The sequence below is a fragment of the Equus caballus genome, chromosome 10, assembly GCF_041296265.1.
Source record: "Equus caballus isolate H_3958 breed thoroughbred chromosome 10, TB-T2T, whole genome shotgun sequence".
In the NCBI taxonomy this organism is placed as follows: domain Eukaryota; kingdom Metazoa; phylum Chordata; class Mammalia; order Perissodactyla; family Equidae; genus Equus; species Equus caballus.
The window spans coordinates 5,419,172-5,439,735 of record NC_091693.1 but is presented as its reverse complement, the minus strand read 5'-3'; the positions used below and the strand labels follow the sequence as shown (position 1 = coordinate 5,439,735).

Below are 20,564 nucleotides of genomic sequence, written 5' to 3'. Positions count from 1 at the left end.
TGCATCTTCTTTGCACCCCTGCTCCTAGCAAGGGCCTTGCCCCTCGGTGACATTAGTAAATGTTGAAATGAACATGATATTCCTGAAACAATCCTTCCTCCTCACCCAGGCCCACATCCAGTCCCCTCACCACAGGCAGAGGCCTGGGCCCAGCCAGCCTGCCCATGTGGAATCATACGGCCAGCTATGTGTATTACTTCCGGGAGCCTGTCCATGGAGGTTTCGCAGATTCCAGGGCACAGATGGCTGAGATATGGCCAGTCATGCTCTCCACGTGTGTGGCTTTTTGGCAGTCGAGGAACTGGCCATTGGAAGGGTTTATTTCTTCTTTGTCTCCAGACCACGCAGCAGATCACAACAGGGGCCGCACAGTACATAGGGGGCCATCCCCTCACAGTGCCATGGTTGGCATGTGGCGTTTCAATTTCACTCCTAGAGCTGGTCACCCCACTCTCTCAGGATCCCCCAGGTGGGAAAGGAGGGTCACCAGCCTCACAAAGACCTCACCTGCCTGCGTGTCCTCCTTTTCTCAGTTGAGCTGAGGCCTCAGTGGGGCTCAGGTGTAGCATATATTCTGCTTCCATCCCCACCAAGCACATAGCCAAGGCTACGGGACTCCTCTTCTGCCTCCACCACTAATGTGGATCAGAAGTCAGTGAACAGCACAGGTACTCATGTTAAATAGGAACACACTTGAATAAACTGGTTTTTTCTGGCTAGCATTTTAGTATGAACTTCCAGTGTATTCCTTAGCACACTCATGCAACATAGCTGTTACAAAGCAACTTTGTCCTGAGGTGCACTTAGAAGGCTCTGAGACTTGGTCCCCACGCTCAGCTTCTGGGTATCTCGGCAGAAAGAAGCCTGAGTGGTACTTACACTGGTAGGTTATATATTAACACTCACACACTCCTTTTCTCCTAAGATCATGAAAAAAATTTTTGAGGGGCCAGCCTGGTGGCGCAGCGGTTAAGTTCACATGTTCTGCTTCAGTGGCCCGGTGTTCGCCAGTTGGGATCCTGGGTGCAGAGCTACACACCACGTGTCAAGCGATGCTGTGGCAGGCGTCCCACATATAAAGTAGACGATGATGGGCACCGATGTGAGCTCAGGGCCAGTCTTCCTCAGCAAAAAAGAGGATTGGTGGCAGATAGCTCAGGGCTAATATTCCTCAAAAAAAAAAAAAAGTTTTGATGAAGTGCTGTCTTGCTGTAAATTGAGTTGAAATTCCCCTGTAACCCACTCTCCCTTTGTGCCTCTCATTGTACAATCTTTCCTTCTGCTTAGCTGGATGATGTCAGAGACTAGTCTCTCTTATCTCTGTGAGATAGGGTCTCTGTGCCACATAATGAGTGCCTGGCAGAGTGGAGGGAGACCTCATCTCTGGGTCCACTCCTTGGAAAGGCTGGCTGGACAGCTCACAGCACCCATGATGGTGGAGCGTGGGTGCTGGCAGACCACGACCCAAGGAGCGAGCTTGCATCCTTCCAGGTGGCCTCCTTCACCACAACACTGGCTCCACCCACACAGAGGCCTCTCCAGCTTTGGCCTTAGGGAAGCCAATAGGAGAGGCACAGCAGGGCTTCCTGCCCACCCACCCCAGCTCATCCTGATACCCCCTGGGGCCTCTCCCCTTGCAAGGCCTCAGAATCAGGACAGGCTGACCTAAAAACCAACTCGGGTGCAGCTTTTCCAAGTAATGAATCAGGCAGGGCTTCTGACATGGTATCTGCTGCAGTTCATTTTAAACAGAGATACAAAATATTATTAAATGTATATTTTTAATAAAGCCAATAGTTATTTTACTTATAGGAGCTTTAAAAGTAAGATACAAAATGTAGAGTTCCAGTTTGGAAGCGTTGTAACTATTCACACGGTGTCCTGCAGATGCCCGAGCAAGGCAGCCATGCCCGGCCATGCAAAGGACACGCACACTCACACACGCACACACATTCGCTTTGGCGAGACCCCTCCGCCAAGCGCAGCACCTGGAATCACCAGTGTTCAGAGCAAGGCGGTGCTGAGAACACAGCACCTACAAGGACACCACACCAACAGCTTCACACAGTCTCACAGCCCATGGAGATGCAATTACAAAATGTCTTCATTGAGAAAAACAGACTGGAAAGTAACGATTAGCAATGTCAATGTCACCTGTGCTGGGGCATCAAGGACTGACCTCTGTCCAAGGTGAGGTCTTTGGGGAGGCACTATTAAAACAAGAGTACTTCAGTATAATAGAACTCGAAATACAGGATACTGTGGACACGTTACTGAAGGAAATAGAAAACTATCTTACAAGTAAAACAGCCACAAACAACTTTAACAGAGATTAGTGCACACACCGTGACAGCTAACACAGACAAGAGCCACGCAGGGTTGGTGCAAAGCACGTGCCTAAAAAAGTCTATGTACAAAACAGTTCTCTGTAAACATGGTGAGGTGAATGTTCAGAACCCACGGTGAGAGGACCACAAGCACAGGCAGCAATGGCATCCCCACACAGCACGAAAGACAACACCCGAGGCCCAGAAACAGCCTGGCCACACAGTACTAAGAATTCAGATGGCTGGGCTCAGACACCCGAAGGGCCCTCAATCATTAGTGTGTATACATACGGATATATATTTTCTTTTTGGTATTTTTAAATATAAATTTACTTATATCTGTAGAAAAATGAGAACAGAAATGTGTTATTACAATCTTTGCTGGAAAAGCTTATATGGAGTTAGAAAGAATAAACCATTTATTAGTAGTTAACATATATTAAAATGGTTTAATGATTTAAGAAAATATAAAAAAAATATTAATACTGTCAAACTTTCATACCAGAAAATATTATGGATTTTTTCAATTAGACTTTTTCAAAGATGACATATGAAAAATTTAAATAAGTTTTATATAAAGAACTTCTGTAACCTCAATTAATATACAGTGGGATATGTCTATTCTATATAGATATATTTATTATTATTTCTCAATTTAAGCACCATTCAATTCTTCTGGATCCATTCTGGCTGGAAAATATCCCTAAATCCACAGGATGTTATCTATTTAATGGCACATGTTAACTGAAAATGAGGTTTTTTTTGTTTTAGCTTTTGTTTCTTAAAAGAAAAGACTTTAAGTTAATTCCTATCTACATCTGAATTGGTTGTCTTGAGCCAGCTCACAAATGGTACTGCAATTTCAAGCGCAGGTGTCTTGAGGCAGCCCCTTGAGCACACCCCCATGTTCTGAGACTGTGTCGAAGCCTCCGGCCATGGTGTGGAAGATGTGAGGGCAGCAGGTGAACTTCATCCTGCACAGGGACAGCAGACAGCTGGCTCATCTCCACGCACCATCAGGAATACGCCTCTGACATCCATTTTACGATCCTGCTTTTGTAAATCCAGTAAAGGTTGCACCCCCGGGGTGCTGCTGGGGTGGCAAGGGGCTGCCCACCCACAGAAAACCCAGGTGATTGCTTCTGATCACAAATATTCTGTATTTTGCCCATTTTGTATAAGCTTAAATAAAGATAGTGTTGAACAAACCTCCAGCCACTATATTTGTTATCTTAAAATACTGAATCCATTTTAGGCAGATGTTTTAACCAAAAACCTATGAAAAATAGCTATAAAATACAGTGATTGGTGTGGTCATCACTCAACATGTTAAGGAGGGGGAAGGGGAGGGTCTCAGAAGAATGGTCAGTTCTGCTCTCAGCCTTCAGGGCCTGATGCCTTCCCAACACACACAGTGGGACTACAAACTTGAGAGCTGTGTTTCTCATAGTGTGGCCTGTGGCCCCCCTGCATCAGAATTACCAGAGGTGCTTATTAAGCTCGAAGATCCCCAGCCTCTCCCTGAGGAGGGTGAGAAACCTTCCTCTTCAGCTGACCCTCCAGGGGTCTGATGCCTCCAAAGTTTGAGAAGCCAGGCCTTAAAGGTTTGGAGCTGCCAACTACCCCCATTCCCAAGGATCCCTGCCTGGGACAGGGGTGCACTGGTCCTCTGGGGGGCTGGTGCCAGCTTGTCAGCCCTGGGGTGGGGACACTGGCCCAAACAGCTCTGGGCGGGCAAGCAGGCTGGCCCTGGGTCAGTACTGGGGCAAGTAGGCTGGCCTGCGCTCAGCCTTCCCAGGGAAGGCCTTGAAGCCCTTGGGCGCTGCCTTGTGTGCTGGTGGAGGTGGGGGCGGCGGCGGGGTCTGCACGTAGGTGAAGGAGGCGGCGCTGCAATCGCTGGTCGCAGCCCACACCGGGGACTGCAACATCTGCATGGTGTCATTCCACTGGCTGCTGGGGCTGGTGACTGCATAGAGTGGTGCGCTTGGGCTGGGCAGTGTGCTGGGCAGCGGGGAAGGGTGTTGCCATGGTGCTTTGGGTGGCCATGTTTTGGTTTTGTTATCCTGAGAGACAGAAGAGAGCTCTTAGTGGTGTTTCTGACAATTTATCATCCTTTCCCAACTCCCCAGATCTCCTGTCCTTCTTCCCACCTAGGAGATAGGGTGAGAGCACCACCCCTCCCACAGCCCTGTCCAACAGAACTTGCAATGACAGAAATGTTCTGTGTATGTGCTGTTCAATAGCAGCCACTCGCCACTATGGCTAGCACAACTGAGGAGCTCAATTTTTATTTATATGTAGTTAATTTCAATTTAGATAGCCACATGTGGCTACTGGGTATCACACTGGACAGCACAGCCCCAGAGCTTCCTCTATATACAGCTCTGAGTCAGCTGAGATGGCTAATCATTTAGACAAAAACATGGGGAAAAAGCTGTTCACCACAAAGAACCCCTCATTGCTTGAGGCCCTCTTAAAACTTAAGCTTTGGAAACTTGCTCATGGTCTGGGCCCCACAGAGAGCAGGGCACGCCATACCTGGTTCACATCCTCCACTGTGCTAAGAAGAGGCGGCGAGGGCAGCGTGCTGGTCTCCTGCTCTCCACTGCTGTGTTTCCTGAAAGAATCAAGAGTTCAGTGCAGTGGTCGCCTGGCTTCCTGCCTAGCTTACCTGCAGGGGACACCCTAGCCGCTTGGCCGGTGTCGCCAGGCACTGGTTCTAGGTGGGGAGGTCTCAAGTCTGCTGATGCAGGGGGATAAGGTGAGTCACCACTGAACGGTGCACCCCTGCAAGCTGTCACAGGGCGGGGTCGGGTGGGGTGAGGGTGGCAGGCATGAGGACAGGCACTGGCTGTTTCAGCTGCTGAGTGCACCAGCTCTGGCCTTTTGTTAATTTACTCAACAGTTGCTGACTGACTGTTTACCATGCACCGGGGATATGTGATTTAAAAATAAAAGCCTGTTAGTTTTACCACTAACCATGAAAAATTCAGTTCTAATGCTGAATGAAAAAGGCAGGACATAGCAGACTTAGAAGCAGGCAGACGAGCCTACCGGCAGGCGCTCCTATGTGCAGATGTGGTGCTACAGGTGGCTTCTCCGATGCTACCCAGCGCCTCCCATGTCCCACATCTGAAGCAAAAGCTTCAACTCTACCCGCAGCTCAGTCCTGCTCCTCCTGCAGGCCCCCCATCTTGGTTCATGGCAGCCCCGTTCACAGATGCTCTGGCCAAAAACTTGCACATCACCCTCGATTCTTCTCTCTCACACACCCCCATTGCCAGTTCCTTACCAGTCACTCCCTCATTTTGTTCAGCTTTCTGCTCATCAGCGGCCTCCCTGACCCCCATTCTGAAAACAAAAAATCCACGCGTCTTCTACATTCTCTGCCCTTACACCCTGCTTAAGTTTTCTTCATGGCACCCAATCCAACCTGACACGTTTGGATTTTTTATCTGCCATCCCTCACCAGAACATAAATTCTACAAGGAAGTGGACTTTGTTTTGTTTGCTGCTATATCACCGGTGCATGACAGGTGCCACTGAATGAATGAATGAATGAATGAATGAAATTTCTCTGAGCCTCGGTTTCCTCACCTGTGAGCTGAGGGTAAAACAGTGCTTACATCATATGGTAGTTGCCATGGGCTGAATTGTGTCCCTCCGCAACTTCATATGTTGACCCCAAATTCACATGTTGAAACCCTAACTCCCAGGACCTCAGAGATAAGGTGTTCGAACAACTAATTAAGTTAAAACAAAGTCATTAGAGTGGGCTCTAATGCAAAATGGCCAGTGTCCTTATAAGGGAAGATTAGGACACAGGTGCACACAGAGGGAAGACCATGTGAAGATACTGGGAGAAAACGGCCACCTGCAAGCAAAAGAAAAAGGCCTCAGAAGCAGCCAATCCTGCTGAGACCTTGATCGCAGACGTCTAGCCTCCAAGACTGTGAGAAAATAAATTTTTGCTGTTTAAGCCCCCCAGACTGCAGTCCTTTGTTATGGTGGCCCTAGCAAACAAATAGAGTGGTTGTGAGAATGAAGTCAGAAAATGACTGTAAACGCTCAGCCCAGGGCCTGGCACATAGAAAGCCCCCTAGCCCGTATTAACAATCGCTCATTACCACCGTCACCACTCCGCCACCCTCCCACCTTCGTCGACCTGCTCCCCAATGCTTATCCAGTGAAGCCTGACCCTGTTCCGTTAGGGCCTCCCTTTCCACTCCACAGCATGACTTGTGACATCCAGACAAAACTTGGACATCAACCGCGGGACCCTGCATGGTCCCAGTCCTGCCCCTGGCCTTTAGACTGCCACCTCTGGGCCTCTGTCTCCTCACTCCCACAACAGTCTCTCCACTTGTTTCTAACCAAATTCTTCTCCTATTTCAGGGTCCGTTTTAATTTTTGTGACTACTTCTGAAAACTTCTTAGATCTGAATATACTACATTACCATTTTTTTCAACTTTGAAATACCATTCAAAGGTCATTTTATCTACTTCCACCTTGGACAAAGACACTGAGAGGCAGAGAGGGCCAGGCCCGTGTTTGGAGTCGCAAAGCCTGTGGGTGAGTCCTGACGAGAACTTGGTTGTCCTGGTCCTGCTCCCACAGGAAGGGCTGCCTCATGGTAGGCACAGGGCAGCATCAGCAGACTCTGTCTCCAGAACCCTCCCTCGCCTGTCATACTGGGACTCTTCCGCTACCACTTCCATGAGACTGTTCTGCCAGGAAAAACTCAACCCAACATTAAGTCACTTGGGCTGTAAGCCTGTGTGGTGGCCCCACAGAGGCCTCAGAAGACAGTGCTGGAAGAGGCCCTCTGCCTTTCTCCCACAAGCCTGATGGGGAGCAATGGGGCTGCTCCTGAGCTTTCCAGAAGAACGAGCTGTGGATCACATATACGTGCCCTTCTGTCCTTTGTTTGGTTTAGAAATCTCTTCATACCTTCTTTGCTTGACAGCAGCAACGAGGTCAGGCCCTGAAAACATGGAGAACAAGCTGTCCCCATTGGCGGAGGACGTCTCGTCACTTGAGCTGGCCGAGTCTCCCTGAGCACCTGCCCAGCTGCTGAGTAGTCCATCCCTGAAAGCCAAAGAGAAAAGCTGGTCCCGGGCTGCCTGCAGCCAGCATGCACACTGGCTGCACGGCCCCAAGGCCAGCCCCACCCCAGACCCAAGCCCAAAAAGAACAGTCTTTACCCTGCACTCATCTCACAACCAAACAGTGGTCTCTTATCTCTCGCCTTCTAAACACTCAAGCTTTTCTTCCTTTCCCTTATTTCAAAAGTAATACATATGCATCACTGCCCGTTATTCCTCTCAGAAGACTGTGGTTTGTATATGAAAATCATAGAGCAAAAAAAGTTGAGATGATCTTTAGCTGTTCAGATGTATTAACCAGGCAGCAATTAAGAGATGTGCAAAATCACTCCGCAGTTATCTTTATCAGGAAAATCCAGTTCTCTCAACACATTGGAACCTGAACTGTACACCTTTGCTTTTTGTAGTCTAAAGGATCACATTCATTAATCACATGGGTTTCATAGCCATGCTCATTTCAGCATAAAGACCATGTCAAATGTGCAGTTACTTCACAAACACCATTAAATAAGATCCTTGTTTAGGGCTGAAGAGTTTGTCTTGAAAATCATCAATTGATACCAATGGTGTGTTCAGAGGGACATATCATGCCACTTGGCATCCTACAGTCAGTCACAAAACTCTGACCCCGTGAAGATTTAACCCCATGTCACTCTCCCACATGGCGGCTTGGGAGTGAACTGCCTGATAAAGAGTGCACAAAGGCCCCACGGGGGAACCCAGGTCGGTCCCAAACTCAGCTTCCCTGCCACAGCCAGCACTCACCCTTCTGTGAAGAACTCTGGGAAAGGCCAGGTCCGATGGGCATCGTCCATGGGAGGCCAGTGGCCCCGGGGGTTGCCTAGGCGTCGACCGTGCTGGACTTGACGCTTCTGCTGCATTGCTTGGCTCACTCCTGCCACGTAGCGTGCAAACTCGGGGTCTGAACCTACTGTGTTAAGACAAAGGGACAAACAGGGTTTCGGGCCAAAGTGGCCTCTTGTTTCCTTTCCTACCTTCTGAGGATATGCTGGTCACACACACAATGAAAGTGGTGAGGAGCTGGCAGGCCTGCGGCCCCGACCTGACTGCAGTATTGGCCTAGCAGCCCGCTATGGTGAGATGGGGCTCCAGCACATGGGGACTGTCAGGAGGTACTACACCTAGGACAGAGGCAGGCTGAATGTAAATCAAAGACAGAAACAGAGAACACGAAAGGTTTGCTTTATCTGTGACTAAATTTTAAAGACAAATACTAATTTCTTTAAAATTGTCCAATGTCTGGTGCTATGTACTTAACAACGTAGAAAATCAGATGATGACTTCAGTCTACTGATAACCTGAAAGTGACCAAAGCATCAGGGTCAGCCAGATAGAGACTATATGCCATTCCCACTTAGGCCCAACTCTGATCCAGTATTTGCCTGGATATGGATGGCAGACCTGCTCATTTAGTGTGAAGATAATAAGAGTGGTAACGAATAAGATAAAATTTCAGAATGCATTAATAGGTGGCTGGAAACACACTTAACAGAGCTGAGTAAGGATGTGCAGGGCAGTACAAATGAGAGAAAAAAACAGAAAAGAAAGCACTGAGGGAAAGAGTCAAAAAGACAAGGCAGGAAAATATCATTGGGTCACAACTGAATATGACTCAGCAGCATAGACTTCCTAGCTTCAAGCTGGGAAAGATGCCGGAGTAAAATCCCATTATTAGCTTGTGCTCTGGGTACCGCCACAGACCACTGCATGAGACTGTGCCATTTGTGCACTGCATGAACATGAGGGGAGAGTAGGGGCTGAAATCAAGGGCTCCCAGGGGCTGTGTGTGCCTGCCAGGGGGCGCTCAGGTCTAACCAGCCCTGCCCAAGGGGTGCCTCCTGTAATTCACCTATCCCGAGGAATGCCCTTCCTTAATTTGCAAAGAGGGCTAGCTAGACCCTATGCCCTCAGGGCAGGGGCTGCAGGAAGCTACATTAAGGACTTTAAGGTCACAAAGGAACACCCAAAGAAAAGCTAAAAGGATTCTTAGGCTAAAGACACACAGGCTGGGGCTGGCCTGGTGGCCAAGAGGTTAAGTTCACACGCTCCGCTTCCGCGGCCCAGGTTTTCGCCAGTTCGGATCCTGGGCATGGATCTAGCACCGCTGATCAAGCCATGCTGAGGCACAGCAGAGCCAGAAGGACCTACAATTAGAATATACAACTATGTACTGGGGGGCTTTGGGGAGAAGAAGGGAAAAAAGAAGATTGGCAACAGCTGTTAGCTCAGCTAACACACACACACACAGCCTGGTTGGCCTCAATGGAGATCAAAGATGGTAAAATCCTGCCAAACACCATTTATACTCTGGATTTAATCACATGACTGTCAAAAAATGTACAGACCGTTTATCCCCGATTGAGAAAATGTGCCCTGCTCACCCCAGTCGGTGGCAGCCAGGGGGCTCACTCGCCCAGAGCAGGTGGAACTGTTTGCATTGTGGTGTCCCCAGCACAAGGTTCCCCAGCCGCCCACCCAAGGAGAGGAAGAACAAGAAAGAAGGAACAGCAGTATGAGGAATTCTTAGAAGACGTAAGAAAACATTTCTTTCCTCTAATAGTTAATGCTGGGTTGTTTAGCAGGGCTCTCCTCTCCTGGTGGTTATTTATATAAATATTTGCTATACCTATTTAAAGTATTTCACAGTACTCTCCTTGTGAAAGAAACATATTTTCCATTTCTGTATACCTTTTGCTAGAGAAAAAAGTAATTAATTGCTCTATGTTTGTGTTATATCTGCCCACCTTACCAGAGTCGCTTACTAATTCTAGAAGTTTTTTATTGAGGAATCTTGTTTTTTTCAATTCTATTGCCAGAAAAGAGATATGTTTTTTAATTTATCCTTTTCTAAAATTTACACCACTCATTTCCTTTGGTTTTGTCTTGCTGTACTTGCTAGAAAATCCAACACAAAGCTGGCGTTGGTACTAATAGTTGCCACCTAGTCTGGGTCTTGACTTTAACTGGAATGATGTTTCCTTTTTTTATTGAGGTCATAATAGTTTACAACATTGTGAAATTTCAGTTGTATATTATTATTTGTCTGTCACCATGTAAGTGCTCCCCTTCACCCTTTGTGCCCACTCCCCAGCCCCCTTCCCCACGGCAACCACTGAACGTCTGTGTGTTTGTTCATCTTACCTGGAATGATTTTGTTTCGCTATACAAAGTACTACTTGCTACTGGCTTTTGGGAGACAGTCTTTTTTATATTCAAGAACTTCCCTTCTATTCATGTTTTATTTTGAGGGGTTTATTTATTTATTTTCTAAGACTTGCTGATGTCTTTCACCAAATGTCTTTACAGTATCTGTTGCTGTCTGAGTTTTTCTCATTTAATCAGTTGATGTGATAGGTTACTGTACAGTAGAAGAGTTCCTTATACCGGACCTCCTTACAACTCTGAACCAGGTTTAGTAACAGATATTACTCTTTTGATACACTGCTAGATTTTCCTGCATCTATTCATACTCTTAAGTGAGATGCATTATAGTTTGCTTTTTTTTATAAACCTTATACAGTTTTTCTAGTAAAATCATCTTGGCTTCAGAATTACCTTTCCAATGTCTTCTACTGAAATAGACCTAGGCAGGTTTTCCACCTCTTGGTGCAATTTTGGTAATGTATATGTTATTAGGAAAGAATGTACTTTCCACTCAATTTTCAAATATATTGTCATCGAGTTGTATGCAGTAATGTAAAGTTCTTTTAATCTCTCCTATATCTGTAGTTATGACTCCTTTCTCTTTCCTAATCTTGTTTCTCTTTGCACTCTCTTAATCAGATTTACAATAAATTAGTTTGTCTATTTTATTGGTCTTCCAAAGATGCTTCTTTTAGATTTATTTACAATTCTTACTATGTTTTTCTTTTAAATTTACTTAATTTTGGCTTTTATCCTTAATGAATTCCTCCTTCCACTGTATTTTTGTTTTGTCTAGGCCGAGAGAAGCTATATTCTATGAAGGCAGGATGGTGCCCTACCACCTTTCATAGATCCTAGAGTTTAGGCAAAAAAGAATCACAGAACAGGTTATGCAATCAGGAAAAAGGCAGCTCACAAAGGGCCAGCTGTCTTGGCTCCCACGAATGGGAGGGCCCAAACTGGAGCCCACTTGAAGTATGAGACTTTGAGCCACTCAAGTAACTTCTCTAGCCTCAAACATGTCCTCTGTAAAGTGAGAAAAATAGTTCCACTTACGTTCTTAGCCTCATTCTTACCACTACTTCCTACCTTTGCTGGATCTGCCTCATACTTGCCATCAGACAGTGAGCAAGGGTCCTTAAAAGGGGATTAAGTCACTTCCCCCCACAAATAAGGCTGTGGCAGACAGACCTTATGAAGTCCTCAGTCATTACATTTATGTTAAAAGCTCGGGGGTAGGGGGGTGGGTTGCGTACACACATACCTGCAGGATCAAAAGGCAGAATCTCTCCCAACATTCCAAAGACTCCATCGCTTTGGTCACGGTTTGGCCAGGTGTTATTTCTAGGTCCCTGTGGCTTCTGCCCCAAAACCTCCGACATCACATTATCCATATAGCTGCTCACCAGACCCAAGCTGTATAAGTCAGAACTGAGATCAGACATGCCAGGCCATTGGCCAAGAGGAGACAGACCCGCTCCAACGGGCTGTACTGGCTGCTGGGATGAGCCATGTAACCATTTCCCAGGGGCCCGAGGCTGGGGTGGGGGCTGCTGCGGTCCAATGGGTTGGAGCAGATGTTGGTAGTACTGGACCTGGGGTTGTTGTTGCTTTGGGGACTGCTGCTGAGGTGCCAGGCCTGGCTGGGGTGTCAAAGGTGTATGTGCCCCAGCCTGGGGTGGCCGCGGCGGAGGGGGCACTGGCAGTGGTGTCTGCTGTGGCTGCATGGTTCCTGCCTTCTGCTCAGTCACCATGGGTGTGGCAGCAGAATTACGCCTTGTCACCAGTGGTGAGCCCTGATGTGACTGGCCCATGTTAAAGCCCGAGAGAAAATCTATCACCTCCTGCATTTCCTGATCAGTTGGTAAGTTCATACCCTTCTCGTCCTTGCCATCATCCCCTTGCAGGAAGTTGTCACGTCTCTCCATGAGGAAACCATTGGCCATCTGGTTACTGGAATTCTGAGCTGGCTGTGAAGGGTCTGTAGTCCTAGGGAAATTACCAATGTTCAAAATGCTTTGTAACCTTGAATCAATATTACTGGGCATTTTGGCCTTCTCTTCCGAACACCCAGCTATGAAGATGTTTTTGGAAGGGGTACTTGGGATGGAATAATTTGCGCTGCTGCTAGAGCTGGTACACGAAGCCTTCTTGGTGAACCGGGATGTCAGTTTAGAAAAGGTCTTCTGTAGGCCGCCTGAAGATTTGTTTCCATTTCCAGAAGGCAAGTCAGCCTGATTCCCAAAATCACAGATCTCCCTTTGAAGCTGGATCTGTATGCAGGGTAAAGCTTGTTCCCTATTTAAACAGAAATGTATTACCAAAAAAAAAGAGAGAGAGAGAAATATAAAAATTGGACAATGAAATGAATCTCTTTGTATTGAAGAAAGACTTTAAGAAGAACAAAGACCTCCCTGGTTGGTATCAGGTTCACTTATTTTACAGATAAATAAATGAACACCCAAGAGTTTTAAACACACAGCATTTAAGCACTTACTATCTACATTTATTATGAAAAATCTTCAGTGTCACACAGGACTGTGAAAACCACATTAGGATGCTAGCCTGAGGAGTCTGAGTGAAACCCTCTAACCGCAGCACGAGAGAGCAAACCATGGCCAGAGTGGAGCATGCAATCGACTGAGGCCAGCTTTGTGCCTGGAGGATGGGGACCGAAAGCCTGGCAGATCCAGCAGAGGGACAATGGACAAATCCACAGAGCAGAAAGGGGTGGATGGGCAGGATTCAGGGACACTATGAAGCACTGTTGTCTTAGAAGTAATTTACAGACAATGCTAAGAACAGATGGTTACTACTTCCAAAGTTTTCCAAGCACGTTTTTCCAGTACTGAAAGAGAGCCCTAGAGATAGAAAGGGGAGGGGCAGGAGCTGGGGCAGGTAATGGATGGTGTGGCCCTGGATATGTCATCCCACTGTTGTGGGTCTGTGTGTGCTATGAGATGAGCAAAGGGGAGGGCACATTGCTAGCTGTTTAAGACCCCTACCTGTTCTAAAGTTAGTAATTCACAAAGAGATGATCTTGCAGCTGTCAGCTACTTTCAGATATAAATAAATTTCAGGCAGGATATAAGAAATTTTCTAAACATTTCTCTGCTCTCCCTTCAGAAAGAGAATGAGTTCGGTTAAAATCTTCTTGATGGACTTACTCTCAAATGACAAAACAAACAGAGGCAAAAATGTTAACAAACTGGGCAATCTGGGTAAAGGGTATAGAGCAATTCTTTGTGCTATTCTTGCAACTTTTCTCTAAGTTTGAAATTATTCCAAACTAAAAAGTTACTGGAAAGTTCTCTTTCTTGCCTTTTTTACTCACATACTCCGAGTGATATGAGCACACATGAAACTGTATGTGCTCACACTGCACACTGTCACTAGCTGTGCCCCTGAATGCAAACCAATTCAAGCGGTGGCGGGGACACCCACCTCCCCGCCCTCCAGCGGCTGAGGTCCAGCACAGCCGTGTAGAGCACGTCCACCAGGCCCAGCGTCTTCTCCGGGTCAAGGCTCCTCTGCAGCAGGGACATGGTGGCGGGGTCTTCTTTCAGGCACCTAGACACGAACCAGGCTGCATCAGTCTGGGCTGCACTGCTCTGCAAAGGTGTTTCAGGCAGGCCTCACAAAAAAGGCTACAACTTCAGTGTACTTCTGGCACCGAATAAAAATTCAGTAATTATAAGAACACTTAGAGAATGACAGGGCTAACATTAGAACTTGCTGCTTCAAAAAAGGAGGAGGAGACCACAGAGTCTGGGGACTCCATGGATTTCTAACTATCTAGAGTCTGGCGGAGGGGCTGCCATCCAGGGACCCTAGTGTCCTCTCACTGCTCAACACTGGCTCTGGCCCTGACTTTCCTCTCTACCCTGCTGAGATTCCATGGTCTGGCACAGCATCTACTCCTTTACAAACTCTTTCCATAATGCCCCTGCCCCTCCCTTCCTCTACAGCACTCCACACCTGTACCCAAGAAACTAAAGGGCAACAGAGGGAAAAAACCTCACAGTTTGCCCTTGGACCTGTCACAAATTTCAGGTAAGCACCAAGCATGGGCTTCCCGTAAATTAACTTCTCCCCTTTCCAAGATAACTATTTCACCCTCCTCCTCTCTCCTCAAAGCTCTGCTATCCTTGCCACCTCTCCCAATCCCTCCTACCTCAACTCTGACTTACCTGAGAAAACACATAAGCAGATGAGCTCTACTTCGTCTCCCCACCACTAATGCCCCTAGTTCACCTGTGTCCGTGCCCACGCCCCCAGCCTCCCCTCCTGTCACAGCGGAAGTCATGCCCTGCTCTTGCCACAGGCTGAACCTGAGTACCACCTGCTCCATACCCTCTTGCTTTCCCACGGACCTCATTCACGGAATCACCCTATTTCTCCCCTGTGATATTCCCTCTGGCAAACAAACCAGTCTCACCAATCACCTCTCAGTTGCACATTCTCCTCCAGATACTGCCCAATTTCTCTGCTCCTCATTTTAGCAGAAGACATTGTCTCCTTGTCTTCTTTCCCTCCTATTCTCCTCTCACCCCACTCTGATCAGGCTTTCATCCCCACAACTCCACTAAAAAGCTTTTATCAAACACTTAGATCTTGTCAAATTCAAGGGTTGGTTACCTGTCTCCGCCTTACTCAATCTCTCAACAACATGGTGCAATGTGTCTTTCCTCCTGGATCATTGTCTTCTGTAGCTTTGGTGACCCCACACGTGCTCCACTTCGCTCCTACCTGGGTGGCAGCTCCTTCTTGGCCTCCCCTGCCCATTCCTCCTGCTCCTCTTTCCCCTAGCTCTGCATGGTGGTGCATTCCAGGCTTTGTCTCTTCTCCCTCAAGTACTGCACCTGGTCCTAGGGCTCTAAACCACCTCTACACTGAAGACTCAAATTTCCTTCACCAGCCTAGACCTCTCTCCTGAGCTCCACTCCCACATATCTAACTCACACTGCCATCTCTCCTTGCACACCTAACAGGCAGCTCAAAGGGAGCCTGGTCAGCACAACTCTCGATTCCGCTGTTCTTCCAAAAACCACTCCGATTCCTACGGACTTGCTCAATAAGTAAACAACACAACTATCTAACCCGAAACCTGCAAGTCATTTCTAGCTCCATCACATCCTACATCTAATCTATCGGCAAATCCTGACAGCTCTCTTCCACAATGTATTCTTCTCACCTCCTCTCTTATTACCACTCTACTCCAAGAAACCATGACTATCTGTGTATCAGGACCAACCTCCCATCTCGTCTCCTGTTCTCTACTCCTGTCCCTTCAAGGCCCATCCTCCACACTGCAGCCAGAGTGAGCCTCCTATAGCACAAAACAGAACACATTACTCTCCTGTGTAAACCCCTCAAGTGGTATCCCGTCATGACTGAAATAAAATCTAAACACTTACCACAGCCCCCAAGGCTTTCTGTGACCTGGCTGCTCCTGCCTCTCTGGCCACACTTCTCCTCACTGCTACCTCCATTCACCTCGTCCCAGCCGCAAGGCCTTCTCTCACTCCCTGAATATGTTGGGTTTGCTCACATTTCAGGAACTGTCTTTGTGCTGCTGCCTTTGCCCGAGCTGCTCTCCTCTTTGAGAGCTGCTTCCCACCACTCAGTCCCCACTGCCCATTCAGGGCACCTCCACCAAGGGCACCTTTTGCCTCTTCTGAGAGGCAGAAGCAGGAAGACACTGTCTGTCTGTTCCTGAGCACTCTGGGAGTTAAATGCTGAAACCAACCCTTGCGAAGCCCCCCTAAGGAAGCAGCAGCTCTCCCCAAGATGATTTTGGCTTGAGAAGAAATATATCTGTGAGAATGAGAGCTGGTGAGCCTCAGAAACTCTGGAAAAGGCAAGCAACAAGGAAAGTTCTGCCAGTGCCCAACCAGTCCCGGACTCCTGGGAGAGAATCTTGGCCAGTATACCCGGCCAAGGTTCATGCAGCCGATTCTCTCAGCCTGGCATCACTGATGATCATGACACACTTGCTGTATACTTCCCAGCCAACTTCTGTTTGTGATCTGGCTGGTCACATAAGTTTGCCCACTGGGAGAGCATTTGCTGGCCATGCAGAGAGGAGTACCACAATTCTTGGAGATAATAATTTCTCTTTCTGAAAATCAACAAATTGGCATTTTCATTTTACTCATTAGTCTTGAGAGTTGATCAATAAAATCCCCTTAAGAGACTAAACCCATTCTTTTTTTGGGGGGGGGGGTGGAGATTAGCCCTGAGCTAACATCTGCTGCCAATCCTCCCCTTTTTGCTGAGGAAGACTGGCCCTGAGCTAACATCCGTGCCCATCTTCCTCTACTTTATATGTGGGACGCCTACCACAGCGTGGTTTGCCAAGCGGTGCTGTGTCCGCACCTGGGATCTGAACTGGAGAACCCTGGACTGCCAAAGCAGAACATGCGAACTTAACCACTGGGCCGGCCCCATAAACCCATTCTTTTGATAAATCACCCAGGGTTGCTTAAAATCCTCTACCTGTTCTTAGATAAAAATCCAGTCCCTCAGGGACCCTGCCAGTCCTAGCTTCTAGGACCCCCTGTTTATCACCACCTACCACATCTCCAGCCATGCCGGTTCACTCTCCAGGCCTTTGCATTTGCTGTTCCTTCTGTCTGGAACGCTTTCCCCATCTGCTCTCTGCATGGCCAGCTCCTCTCAAATGTCACATCCTCAACTAGGCCCTTCATGACTGGCCTTCTCCTTCAAAATAGCCTCCCCTCCCCATCTCTACCCTAGTTATTCTCTATCATATGATGTCATTCTACTCTTATTCCCTCCATACACTTGCCAGTGTTACACTTAACTCTTATCTTATTAGCTGTCTCCGCCCCCTCCCCATTACAAAGTCAGCTCTATTAGGGGCAGGGACCCCGTCTGCCTTGCTCTGGGATTAAATTCCCAGAGTCCAGAACAGTGTCTGTAACATACTAGGTATTTAGTAAGTATTTGTTGTAAGAAAGAATGGATGGATAGCTTAAATATGACAGTTAAAAAATCTGGGGCCAGCCCCATGGCCAAGTGGTTAAGTTCATGTGCTCCGCTTCAGTGGCCCAGGGTTTCATGGGTTCCGATCCTGGGCACGGACATAGCACCCGCTCATCAAACCGTGCTGAGGCGGCATCCCACACACCACAACTAGAAGGACACACAACTAAAAATACACAACTATGTACCAGGGGGCTTTGGGGAGAAAAAGGAAAAAAAAAATTTTTTAAAAAAATCTAAGTAAGGTATTACTTTGGGAAAAAACCATATCTGCCAGCTGTACACTTCATTTTACTAAAAGCAAAGCATATAATAAACTCTTGACTGGCTGTGCTAACAATTTCATTTTTCCAAAGGTGGAGTAAAGCAACCAGTTCTGTTTGAGATCTTCAAACAACAAGCACATATTCTGTAATTGGAAAGAAACAAAAAAATGAAAACTCTGTCTTTTTACTAAAAGCAGCCAGCAGAGGGAGCCTCTCCAAGGAATCCCAGTCTGCAAGGGCTTTTACGGAGGTGCAATGAATTGGAAAGGAAACCAATCATACAGGGAGAGTTTTGGAAGTAAACTGAAGTGTTCACCATTTTAGTACTAGCTGTTTATATTCACCCAATAATCCACAAGTTCAAACTGTTTTCTGCAGAATGAGAATCCTGGTTAAGTTTAACATTTTTCACTAAGAGCTTGAATTGGAAAACAAATTAAGAATTCAGGACAAAAATCTTACAGAAAAAGTGAGCTTTTATTTTTTAAGATTGGCACCTGAGCTAACATCTGTTGCCAGTATTCTTCTTCTTTTGTTTCCCCTTCTTCTCCAAAGCCCCCAGTACATAGTTGTATATTCTAGTTGTGAGTGTCTCTGGTTGTGGCATGTGGGATGCCACCTCGGCATGACCTGAGGAGTGCTGCCATATCTGTGCCTGGGATCTGAACCTGCGAAACCCTGGGCTGCCAAAGTGGAATGAGCAGCTGGCCCCGAAAAGTGAGCTTTTAATTTAATGTTTGATATGAATAAAGATATATATATATTACCATTCATTTCAGAAAACAGTATAACATCTCAATAATCAAACTAAAAATTTTAGGGGGGAAACTCATAAAAGGGAGCTTTTGGGACGTGAAGTGAACTGCCAACCCTTATTTGATATATTAACAAGCTCTGCAACTTTTGGCAGAATGTACCACCAGACCCTCACATTTCAAGGAGAAATGGTTTAAATACAATTCGAATGCACTACTTAGCTACCACTTTAGTCCACACAGGCACGAATAGTACCATTGTTTCTTACTATTTCCATCTCTTCCTACTTAAATGCTTTAAATATTTTCTATATAGTTAAACATTCATTAAGATTACAATTTTAATAGCAGAAGTCTTCCAATAAATGTTTAATTTTTGCTGTTTATTAACAAAGCCATGATGCTGATCCTCACAGCTGATCTCTCTGGATATCAGAAGGACAAACCCCTTGAGGGGGAAGTGTAGAACTGCTGAGGTCATAGGCCTTATTTTAGGCTTCTGACATACTAAACTGCCCTCCAGAAAGGCTGCGTGACTTTTTCAACAACTTCTGTGTCCTTTTTTGGTACAGTTGGTCCAAACCTAGTATTATGACTCCAAAACAATTTATCAAATGCTGCCTTTCTTTATAAGGTGAGGTTACACATCGGCTTGTTGACCATACATCTTCTCTGATTTACCTGTTCATGTACCTTGCCCATTTTCTTACTGATTTGTAGGAGTTTTGTTTTAATAAATTAAGAATACTTTATTTATTACAAGTTTACAAATATAATTAAATAATTAAAAATAAAAATGGCTGAGTCTGTCCCCAGATTTGCGATGACACTATGTGTGTAATGACATGAGCTCAAGATTATCTGGGTCATTGGAACAGACAAAGGAGGAGAGGAATTCTGTGTTCCCCACTCAGCTTTAGTGGAACTTAAGTCACTGGGTGACTTAAGAGAAAATGATATGCTCTGTTTAAAAGCTGTGGACTGAGTAACAAAGAAAAGATAATAATGCTCATCATGATCCACGAATATATAACATTTCAGTTAAGTTACTGGTGAATGAGACGATCTTTCAGACATCTGGCTCCCTCATCACGGACCAATCATCATGACACCTGGCAGTAACACACCACCACTGCCCCTAAACCTGCACTGGCAGGAAGACCGGTTGTGTCAGCTAGCAGGGGGTTTGTCAAAAACAAAGCAACTTTTATAGATGTGCACACTTCAATCAGAGCTTAGGCTTGTGTTAATATAAGAATCATGTTACCATGTGGATGGGACTTGAACCACGATTCTGGAGCCTTCTAAACTGATTTGGGGGGCATAGGCTTCTTTATTTTCAATCTGTGCCGTGTCAACTACCACCTAAAAGAGAAACAAAAACAATAATCAGCTTTCAGAGAGGAAAACAGATCACCAACAAATCCAATACATGAGCATACTGATGCTGAGCGACTCTGGCAACAACTCTTCTCCCTGTAAGGCAGTTACGCAAAGGCCAGTCAGGAGCCCCACAGAGACAGCAGCAAGTAATAAAGATGACTGAATACAGTAATGCCAATAAACAGAAACCAAATTCTGAATGCAGGATGTACTGAACTTTGCAAGCACTTTTAGCACTTCCTCCAAACTATAAACATGTTAATTAGGAATTACATTGTTTCCTTTATATTAGTATTTTTTTACTTTATGCACTTGAAAGAAGTAAAAATGTCATTAAAAATCAAACGAATGTTTCAGAAAACCTCATTTGTAATGACTGAATACAAGCCAGAAGTGGATGAAGCTTTTTTATAGATCATTTTATCCTCAACCATCAATAAAAACAGAATTACAGAATTACAAAAACAGAAAGATGAAGAACCAATCCTCCTTTCAACTATTTCCTCTTATTTGGAGGAGAGTCTTTGATATTACACAGATATTGTATCCTACAC

General features: G+C 46.2%; 1 protein-coding gene across 4 annotated transcripts in view; it reads right to left on the bottom strand.

The window, feature by feature from the left end:
* Nucleotides 1-1,762: 1,762 nt before the first annotated feature.
* Nucleotides 1,763-20,564, bottom strand: part of GARRE1 (granule associated Rac and RHOG effector 1) — a 50,683-nt gene continuing 31,881 nt past the window's right edge. For 2 of the 4 annotated variants that reach the window (XM_023649503.2, XM_023649505.2), the window contains 7 exons: nt 19,895-19,992; nt 14,043-14,168; nt 11,863-12,896; nt 8,199-8,364; nt 7,279-7,416; nt 4,866-4,944; nt 1,763-4,390 (listed from right to left, as the gene is read on the bottom strand). In XM_023649503.2, the coding sequence (XP_023505271.1) occupies nt 4,082-4,390; nt 4,866-4,944; nt 7,279-7,416; nt 8,199-8,364; nt 11,863-12,896; nt 14,043-14,168; nt 19,895-19,992 (1,950 nt within the window). In that variant the 3' untranslated portion in view covers nt 1,763-4,081. Of the gene's footprint in view, nt 4,391-4,865; nt 5,679-7,278; nt 7,417-8,198; nt 8,365-11,862; nt 12,897-14,042; nt 14,169-19,894; nt 19,993-20,564 lie in introns of all 4 variants that reach the window. The other 2 variants (XM_014733613.3, XR_011422286.1) reach the window with 2 other exon arrangements.